This window comes from Micromys minutus, assembly GCF_963924665.1.
Source record: "Micromys minutus genome assembly, chromosome: 13".
NCBI classification, from domain to species: domain Eukaryota; kingdom Metazoa; phylum Chordata; class Mammalia; order Rodentia; family Muridae; genus Micromys; species Micromys minutus.
Genome location: NC_137982.1, coordinates 58,013,974 through 58,025,353, shown reverse-complemented (window position 1 = coordinate 58,025,353; position 11,380 = coordinate 58,013,974). Strand labels below are relative to the sequence as shown.

The following is an 11,380-nucleotide window of genomic DNA, read 5'->3' as shown; positions in this document are numbered from 1 at the left end:
GGCACTGGGCAGTTAAACATGGGCAAATAGATCCTAAGAAGCAAGAGGCAAAATGCCCTCATTGCATTCTTTGTGCAAACCTGCCAAAAGGAGCACAAGAAGAAGCACCTGGATGCTTCTCTCAACTTCTCAGAGTTTTACAAGATGTGCTTAGAGAAGTGGAAAACCATGTCTGCTAATGAAAAGAGGAAATTTGAATATACGACAAAGGCTGACAAGGATCATTATGAAAGAGAAATGAAAACCTATATCCACCTCGCCACACAGGGAAGACCAAAAGGAAGTTCAAGGACCTCAATTCACCCAAGAGTCTCCTTCGGCCTTCTTCTTGTTCTGTTCTGAGTATTGCCCAAAACTCAAAGGCGACCATCCTGGCTTATCCATTTGTGATGTCCCGAAGAAACTAGGGGAGATATGGAACAATATTGCCGCGAATGACAAGCAGCCCTATGGAAAGAAGGCTGTCAAGCTGAAGAAGTACGAGAAAGATATAGCTGCCTACAGAGATAGAGGAAAACCCAATGCTGAGAAAAGGGGTTGATCAAGACTGAAAAAGGCAAGAGAAGGAAGGAAGAGAAAGATGAGGAGGAGGATGAAGAGGTTGAGGAAGAAGAGGGAGATGAAGAAAATGATGATGTGTAAATTGGTTCTAGTGCAGTATTTTTCCTTGTCTATAAAGAATTTAAACTTCCTGTATACAACTCACTCCTTTTAAAGAAAAAAAATTGAAATATAAGGCTGTATAACATTTTTTAAATCTAAAATATTCAGAATTATTGATACTGAGAGATAAGCAACTCGTCTGTGAGTATGTCTTTCTATAACTTTTTCCTATATTATTGATAAATATTTCTCATGGTTGAACTTTGAAAAATCTTTGTGGAATAATAGGATAAAGACCTAAGAATGATATATATATATATATTACCAACCACAATCACATGTACTGAATTTTCCTGGTCACACTCAGTTTTACCATTCCATTGTCAAATGATCCTGTATTAAATTATGTAAAAATTGAAGAACTGATGCTCTTCTGCATTATTTTGCCATATGGTGCACTATTAGATCATGAAATTTGCTTAAAAGGACTTAAATTTATACACATCTGATCAGTACTATAACTTATCCCTTGGAATTGTGAACTATGGTCAGAGCTTTGATACTTCTCAAATGTTGAAATACTGCCAAAATAATAATTGTGAATTTCTAGTTGTTTAATTTAGGTACTTTGATTGTTTTTTCTTTTTATGTTTGTTTCTTATTTCCTAAGGATCAAGAGTTCAGTGGCTGGAGAGGTGGGGATATTGTGAATGGATAGGGAGAGCAGAAAATTGGGACTAGAATATGTATGAAGCATTTTCAATAAAATATAATGAAAACTGTTGTTAATACATTACATTGTCTTTGGGAAATGACAAAACCATAAAGACAGAGCCTTCAGTGACTAGATTACAGTCCTTATCATATAGGGCCTAGTAACTTCCTCTCACCTTCTGCCTCTGAAGTGAAGTAGAGGTCCAGGCTATGTATGATCAAAAATGAGTGCTATAAGCACTTACCACACCTAACCAGGTTTCAGAACTGCTATATCCCCAAGTTGTGAGATTTACCAGTATGTGGTGTTTTGTAATAATAACTCACAAAGATAAAAAAAATAGCTTGCCTGCAAATGTTGTTTCAGTTATATTGAAGATCATGTAAAATGTGGTAAAATTTAGTGGCTAATATGTTAAAAGAGAAAATAAATCAATGATTTTTACCTTTCTTAAGTGATATTTGAGACACTTTATTACATTTAAACTGTGACTTAAGCTACGTATCAATCCTATTTTATTATGTACAAAAATGTGATAAAAAGAAAAAGAAAATTAAAACTCATCAATGTCGTAAATTACTTTGACCTACTTCATTATATTTTATGATGAGTGACCACTGAAGTTGAAAATTTGTTCTTTGGGTGTATTTAAAGGTCTTTATGAATAACACTGAAGTTTAAACATATTACTCTTCAGACTGAAGTTTGTAAAGAACTGTGAACCACAACCTCAGAGGCTTTTTTCTATTTGAAGAGATGACTAGTTAAATGTTCATAGCTTCTTTCTATGCGCAGACTTTCAAATCACATTCTCCTTTTTAAATGTCACTCAATTATTGTAGGTAGATACAATTGACTTAGACTTTTAGTCTGAACAGTCCACAAATGTGGCATGATACATTTAAATTCAACACTAAAGAAAGTGCATATAAAACTAAGAGATGGAAAACCATCTAAAAATGAATTGCTGGGAAAGATTTTTGTTGATCTGCCACAGCCATATCCAATGGACATGAGGAAGAATCATTGAATCACTACAGCTGCTTGACACAATTTGATCAAAGCTAAGCTTTTATCTCTAGCTTTAGGGTTTTTGTCTCTTCATGTTCCCATCTTGGGAACCCACTGCATTAGGAATCATTTTATGTCTTTTCCTGAGGAGCTTTTTAGAAATATCATCAAATTAATTTTATCAGACCACTATTTGGAAGTCTTCTTTATGTCCTGGAGATTATTAAGCACAGATAACCAGGTAGCTAGATGAGGCCATTGCACCAAGACCTCATTACCCCCAGAGAATCTTATTGAGGTATCTGCTCCTGAACAAACTCAAACAGTACAACTAGTACATGGTAAACAGAGACAACTGACAAATTTTCACTGGCCAGGAGAGTGCATTACAGAATCAAGCCCTCTTTTTATTATAGTTTTAGAACTCTCAAAATATAGCTAAAAGTAAGGGTAAAACCTGGAAGAATGGAATGTGGTAAAAATAGACAGATTAAAATAATTGTTTTTCTATTTGGTAGCACATGATAAAACATAGAAAAAGAAGTTAGGTATAGTACTTACTGTTCATAAAAACATGTTTGAAATATTTTGTCTGTCTGGAGTACTTTCAATCAGCAAGCACTTCTAGTCTAAGAGCAGGCTGTTATATATTAAATGTGTTTGCTACACAGGAAGCATTCTTTAGATTCTTTAAATTAGAGGTCTAAGGCTAATAATAAGAAAAAAAATCTGTTGTTTACATTTTTTTAATTATACCTAAACTTTTAACACTGGACATGTAATGAAAAGTCAAACATATATTTTGTACAACTTGGATAATCATCCTGTGTCTGTTCAATTAAACCTGTATAAATAAAGAAGCTTCTGGTTACTAGTTTGTTGGAGCAGCAGAAATCACCTGATTGCTAGTTAAAGACACAAAAGTAGTCTGATTGCTAGTTATTCAGAGCAGCTAAATTCTCATGACCACCACCTGATTAAACCCTTCCCTTTGCAAACATCTTTTCTCTTCTAAGGGTTGCCCTTTCAACAAGGAGACCTAAGTCCTCAGTCCAGGATGGTCCTTGCAGAAAGACACAGGTATTGATTTTTCTGACATATATTAAACAACATCTTGCTAATAAAGCCTTGAATAAATACATCTTTATTCTTCCCCATTTGTCTCATTAGTATTCCTAGACTAAATAGTACCTTAACAATGCAATTTTGCATATTTATGTCTTTATTACCATCAAAATAACAATATAATATAAAAACATGTTGAATAGCATCACTAACGAAATAGCTTATTAATCATTACTTTTCCTGTTTTAGTCTCACATAGTTAGATTTTAAAATATTCTTTAAGCAGTTCAGGGATTGATGCATCTATGCTTGACGTTTTAGAGCTGCACTTAATACAAGTTTGTTTATATATTTGCATATATATATGTGTGTGTTTATATATCTGCATGGACATAATGATTACTTATATATAGTTGATATTTGATATTTTCTATCTTTTCATCTTTCATGTCAAATACTCAATGCGGATTTTTATAATATAAAAGGAACAATTGGTCCTTACACAAAGGATATATACAACATCATGCTAAAAAATGATAACTTCTGAAATTGAGACATAAATAACAAAGATGAATTGCAGGATAATTGTTTATGAGTTACCAAACAGAACATTTAACCCAGATGATGAAGTGTGCAAGGAAGGGAAAAGAAGCTACCGAGAAACAGGATATCAATTACACTCTATATGACCATGTACTTTATGGAGGCCCTTTTCTTTGTTCTTAAACTACTTTGAACATCTGTAAATCTAAACATGAAACAGATAAATAGTCTATAAGGGTTTTGCAATTTCCATTTATTTTATCTAGAATTGTTTCTTTCCTCTACTTAAGCATCTGTTCTGAATTGCTTAGCAAAGGTCATCTGTTCTGAAGGAGAAAAATGAAAGCAGGACAGTTGAAATATCCACAGAAAAACATAAGCTGTGGAAATTTTATTGAGAGCAATTAGACATATTTTATACCTTTATAAGAGACTATATAATAGAAATTGAGAAGATTAATACAGGTGTAGTTGCCAGGATATAGTGATGCTTGGAAGCTATACAGAGTACTCAAGATTAGGGTATCTAAGACTAATTGTCCTTTCAATGCTTCTTTGATTCCAAGGTAACATACAGAGAAAAACAAAGCATCCTGAATGTTCCACTGCCGGAAGGAGTATGCCAGTCTCTCAGAAAGTGGAAGTAAGATTGTTCCTTAGGAGCCATGGACTGTAACCTGAAAAATCTATTCCTCCTAAGGTAACTAGGCCAAGCCAACTCTATGTTTCCTTAGAAGTGAGTGTATCTTTAGATATGCGACAGGATATATTAGAAAAGTTTGCTGGAATCTTGCAAACAGCACTTTTATATTAACTCTAGAAATTTTTTGCCGTCTTTATTCTAGGACATTTTGAAGCAGATTAAGAACTATTAGTTTGTTTGTGTGGTATTTATCAATGACTTACATTAAATAATTGCACTTATGAACATAGAGATGAAAAATGATTCACTATGAATGGAAAAGACAAAATAGAGAAGAGCACCCACAGTAACATAATGGTCACAGTTTTTAATCCAGCGAATAATTATGTATCATAGCTTTACTTTGAGTTAGAATCCATTGGTATCATGCAAGGCTTACTGGTATGTGTTGATAACTTGAGAGATTAAAAAAAACAGACAAAATAAGAAGAGTTAAAAAATAAGTATAAGTTTACCAAGTTTAATTTAATCAATTAAATATATGTAGAAGACTGACACAGATATTCACAATTTCAAAGGCAGGGAAACCGTGGATAGCTAAAACTTCCAAGTGAATATCAATACATATTTAAAACCATCTTTTCCTTTTAATTTTCTCCAATGCCTCTTTCACATCCTTGTTTCTTAAGCTGTAAATCAATGGGTTCAGCATAGGAATCACAAGGGTGTAAAATAGAGATGTCATTTTATCTTGATCAAGGGAATAAGAAGAGCTTGGTCGAAAATATGTGAAAAGCAGAGTTCCCTGAAAAATAGCAACTGCAGTCAAGTGAGAGGTGCAGGTGGAGATAGCTTTGAACCTTCCTTCAGCTGAACGGATTTTGAAGACAGATGAGATGATGTAACAATAAGAAACAAGCACTCCTGAGATGGTGCTCAGTTCAAGGAAACCATAAATAGTGAATAGTGCCAGGTAATTTACTTGCGTATCTGAGCAGGAAAGAAGGTAGAGTGGAGGTAGGTCACAGAAGAAGTGGTTGATCTCATTAGACCCACAGAAACATAAGCGGAATGCCAAAGTTGTATGTATCAAAGCATCTGATGTTCCCACCAGGTAAACTCCAGCCATGAGCATAGAACACACCCTGCTGGACATGTTTGCTGTGTAGAGCAAGGGGTTGATAATGGCCTGGTATCTATCAAAAGCCATCACTGCCAGCAGCACACACTCAGAATCTGCAAAGGTACAGAAAATGAAGAGCTGCAGAGCACAGCCCCAGAAGGGAATTGACTTATTTTTGCCAAACATATCTACCAGCATCTTGGGACCAATTACTGTAGAGTAGCAGAGATCACAGAAAGAGAGGTGGCTCAGGAAAAAGTACATGGGTGTGTGGAGCTGGGGATTCATTCTGATCAAAATGATCACACCAAGATTCCCCAGAAGATTGATGAGATAAATGAGGAGAAATATGGTAAACAGTGTCCCTTTCATCTCTGGGTTATTGGTAACTCCCACAAAAATGAATGCATTCAGGGAACAGTTTCTTATATCCATTCTTTCTTACAGTCTACAATTAAAAAATTTGCAAATTCAATTTTTACTGCTGGATATCAACAATGTATTTACAAGATAGAACAAAGTTTATTTCTCAATTGTTATATACTGTAAAAATGTCTGAGTCCTGTTTCTTTCTTTCAACCCTTTCTTAACCTCTTTTTCATAATAAATGACAGAATCTGTGACAGAGGGTTGACAAATTAAGTCTATCCACCATTATGTTCCATGACTTTATATATTTTGTAACTTCTCTAATTACACTAGTAACTGCCAGATATAGATTTAGAAATATTGACTCAGTGGATCTTTCCACAATATGAAATAAACTTAAATGTTAAAATCAGGTTTTATTTCAAAGAACATTATTTGTATTCTTTCAGAAATTTAATACAGAAATTAGTTTAATTATTATATTCAAGAGCATATGATCTTAACATTTTATTGGTTTAGATATAATCAGTGATAGACAATTATAATAACAACTAAATGTGCTTAAATATAAAAATGGAAAGCTCATGTGCTACTGAAAAATAACATGGGTAGTCTTTTTTGTTTTATTTCCGTCTTAAAATATTTTAATTGAAATAAACATATAGCATTTGTCTCTCCCTTTCCTCACTTCAGCTATAACCTAGTTTTTTTCTTAACCTAATTTCACGCACTCACTCTCAAATTGATAACATCTCATTTATATATATATATATATATATATATATATAATATATATATATTTATATATATATATATATGTGTGTGTGTGTGTGTGTGTGTGTGTGTGTGTGTGTGTATATATGTGTGTGTATGTATAATGTATGCACAAATAAACATGAATATAGAACCTTCTGTGTTTGTTGTTTGTATATATATGGTTTCAATGTTAAGCATTTTGTTAGCCTATCTTTTATTGTTCCAGTGTATTCTGAGACAAAGGTAACTCTGATTTTATCTTTGCTTCAGAATCTGTTATGTTGTACAATAGTACTCCTTACCCAGAAGTAGCATTGTTCCAGTGCCAATGCTTCTGACAACTTAAATGGATAAAAATAAGCAGCACTGAAAAAAAATGTATCCAATATAGTTGGGTTTCACTACTCAAATATTCTTCACAATCTAAAACAGAATTTTGAACAGAGTACAATACATTTTCTAAAATGCATCTGCTTTTGTATGTGTAAATGTATTTTCAAGTATATATTTTACACATGCATATACTTGTTTAAACATGTGTTTGATGAGCTTTAGAAAAGAAATAATGTCCCTTTTGCCTTTTTAGATTACATAAGTAATATAGAATATATTTAATAATTCACTAATATTGTATGAATTATTTCTCACATATTAAACCAATAGTTATTGCTTGATATTTAAGTTAATTATATATAATATCTGTGCCCAGGTTACGTGCTGGTCTAGGTGGCAGAGCACCTGGGCATCTGGTCCAGGAGCACAGCCTTTCTGGGCAGATCCGGATTCCCTCTTACTGTGGACCAGAAAGGAACTTTTGTCACAAGCACCACTGTCAAGCACTCTCTGTGTTCTGGGTGCTCACACCACAGCCTCCCCAGGCCGGTACCCAGATTATCTGCTGGTCCAAATGCTATATAAATATAATATATGTGTGTATTTAGAAATAAAGATAAGAAAAAAATGGAGCTTTCCTCTGTAGGAAGACTAGAATAACATGGTGAAAATACAATCTTGCTGACATTCTTAATATTTTTAAGTCTCTGTTTAAAAATTATTTTCATTCATTTTATCTAGATATATTTTAAATTTGAAGACAGAAAAATCATCACTGAAACATCATTTTATAAAGAGGTAAAATAATCTTTGCTTTACCTGTTTTTCAAGACAGAGATTTAGAAACACACCTGAAGAAAGTAGTAGCCCTAGGGTACCTGAACCATGTGATGGTGATGTTTTATAGCTCCAATTGTCATTTGGGACTGAAAGTTGTGAAATCATTTCCCACAGGATTGTTTTGAGTGATTAGTATCTTCTTTTTATTATACTTTTATGTGCATCTATTAAGATGATATTATTTCAACTCATTATGTTGATGATGGGTTAAATGGCATTTATAGTATTAAACCCAACATTATCACTCAGGATGATATTCTCTAGATGCAGCCATCTTCTTAAGAATTTGGTAAAGTCATTGTTTCTGGTGGCTGAGTAGTATTCCATTGTGTAAATGTACCACAATTTTTGTATCCATTCATCTTCTGAAGGACATCTGGGTTCTTTCCAGAATCTGGCTATTATAAATAGAGCCGCTATGAACATTGTGGTGCATATATCTTTGTTGTGTATTAAAGTGTCTCTGGGGTATATGCCCAGAAGTGGAATAGCTGGGTCTTCAGGTAGTACTATATCCAATTTTCTGAGGTATCGCCAGACTGATTTCCAGAGTGGTTGTATTAGTTTGCAACCCCACCAACAGTGGAGAAGTGTTCCTCTTTCTCCGCAGCCTCGCCAGCATCTGCTGTCATCTGAGTTTTGGATCTTGGCCAATCTGACTGGTGTGAGGTGGAATCTCAGGGTTGTTTTGATTTGCATTTCCCTGATGGCTAAGGATGTCAAGCACTTCCTCAGATGTTTCTCGGCCATTCGGTGTTCCTCAACTGAAAATGATTTATTTAGCTCTGTACCCCATTTTTAATAGGGTTATTTGATTCTCTGGTGTCTAGCTTTTTTAGTTCCTTGTATACCTTGGATATTAGGCCTCTATCTGATGTGGTGTTGGTAAAGATCTTTTCCCATTCTGTTGGTTGCCGTTTTGTTTTTTTTGACGATGTCCTTAGCCTTACAGAAACTTTGCAATCTCATTAAGTCCCATTTGTTAATCTTTGACATTAGAGCTTGAGCCATTGGTGTTTTGTTCAGGAAATTTTCTCCTGTGCCTCTGTGTTCTAAGGTTTTCCCTACTTTCTCATCTAATAGTTTCAGTGTATCTGGTTTAATGTGGAGATCTTTGATCCACTTACATTTGAGCTTTGTACAAGGAGATAAGAAAGGGTCTATTTTCATTCTTTTGCATGCTGAGTGCCAGTTGGACCAGCACCATTTGTTGAATAGGCTGTCCTATTTCCATTGAATGTTTACTGCTCCTTTGTCAAAAATCAGGTGACCATATACATGAGGGCTCATTTCTGTATCTTCTATTCTATTACATTGATCCACATGCCTATTTCTGTACCAGTACCATGCAGTTTTCAGCACAATTGCCTTGTAATATAGCTTGAGGTCAGGGATAGTGATTCCCGCAGATGTTTTTTTGTTGTTGAAGATGGATGTAGCTATTCTAGGTCTTTTGTTATTCCATATGAAATTGCACATTGATCTTTCCAGTTTCATGAAAAACTGGGTTGGAATTTTGATGGGGATTGCTTTGAATCTGTAGATTGCTTTTGGTAGGATGGCCATTTTTAAGATGTTGATCTTTCCAATCCATGAGCATGGGAGATCTTTCCATTTTTTGAGATCCTCCTCAATTTCTTTCTTTGGAGGTTTGAAGTTCTTGTCGTACAGGTCCTTATACTCCACAAAATTGCAAAATCTGGAGGAAATGGACGAATTCTTAGAGAGATACAAGATCCCAAAGTTAAACCAGGACCAAGTAAACTATCTAAATAACCCCATAACACCTAAAGAAATAGAATAAGTCATCAAAAGCCTCCCAACCAAAAAAAGCCCAGGTCCAGCCGGATTCAGTGCAGAATTTTATCAGACATTTATTGGGGATATAACACCAATGCTCTTCAAACTATTCCAAAAGATAGAATCAGATGGAATACTACCTAACTCATTTTTTGAGGCTAAAATAACCCTCGTACCTAAACCACACAAAGACCCTACAAGGAAAGAGAACTTCAGACCAATCTCACTTATGAACATTGATGCAAAAATACTCAACAAAATCCTTGCAAACCGAATCCAAGAACACATTAAAATGATCATTCATCATGACCAAGTAGGCTTCATCCCTGGGATTCAGGGATGGTTTAATATAAGGAAATCCATCAATGTAATCCACCATATAAACAAACTCAAAGATCAAAATCCCATGGTCATCTCACTAGATGCTGAGAAAGCATTTGACAAAATCCAACACCTTTTCAGGTTAAAAGTCCTGGAAAGAACAGGAATCCAAGGTCCATACCTAAACATAATAAAAGCAATATACAGCAAACCAACAGCCAACATCAAACTAAATGGCAAGAAACTTGAAGCAATCCCACTAAAATCAGGGACTCGACAAGGCTGCCCACTCTCCCCCTACCTATTCAACATAGTACTGGAAGTACTGACTGGAGCAATTAGACAGCAAAAGGAGATCAAGGGGATAGAAATCGGAAAGGAAGAGATAAAAACATCACTCTTTGCCGATGACATGATAGTGTACTTGAGTGACCCCAAAAATTCCACCAGAGAACTTCTACAGCTTATAAATTCAGCAAAGTGGCTGGATACAAAATTAACTCGAACAAATCAGTAGCCTTCCTATACTCAAAAAGCCTTCCTTCCTGACTACCTTCCTTTGCCTTCCTTCCCTGGCATATGCATTGTTAATTTTCTTCATGCCTACCAGCCTTCCTGTAGTACTGGGATTAAAAGCAGTTTGACTTAAGACAAAAAAAATCTTGGCTCAGAGTGAGGTCAGTTTGGCCAATATCATGTTATATTCTGAGTCCCATCATTATTATATTATTATTGTAAACTGCCCCAGTGTGACCTTCAATAGGAGCCAATCTAGATAGAGGTTCATTTGAACTATTATGTCTAAACTACTTTTTAAAAAATGGGAAAAGGTCTGATAATCTGAGGCCATCCTGCATCTGCTTGTGAGCTAAATTTGTGTTTTTCCCCCTGTTAAGCTAGCTCTGGACACTATTGAAGGTCACAGCTTTCAGTCTGTGAGTTGTGCCTCTGATGTGTGCATTCAATAAACTATCCCTGTCTAAGATAGGTGTTTATATGGTTTGTGGGGTGATTCCTGGACTCTAACACTTTATTTTTACTTTAAATACTTGTTAATGTAAACTATGTGTTTGACTTCTCTTGTCATCCAACAATGAACCATTCTAGATCAAGAGAAAGATAGTTTTGATGAATAATTGTATAAAATTTGTTGACATTTAAGTAGGAATTTTTACCGTATTTTAATGGGAGACAGTAACCGATAAATTTTCCTTCATCATTTTTCATGGTATATTATGTCCAAGGGGTTATATCCGCA

The 11,380-nt window shown here is 34.8% G+C and overlaps 1 protein-coding gene across 1 annotated transcript; it reads right to left on the bottom strand.

Annotated features, from left to right (window-relative positions):
- Positions 1 to 5,208: 5,208 nt before the first annotated feature.
- Positions 5,209 to 6,138, bottom strand: LOC308429044 (olfactory receptor 5W2-like; the record flags this gene model as incomplete). Its single annotated transcript, XM_080927690.1, has 1 exon — positions 5,209 to 6,138. One exon carries the CDS (start codon positions 6,136 to 6,138, stop codon positions 5,209 to 5,211), a length of 930 nt encoding a protein of 309 aa, XP_080783816.1.
- Positions 6,139 to 11,380: the final 5,242 nt, after the last annotated feature.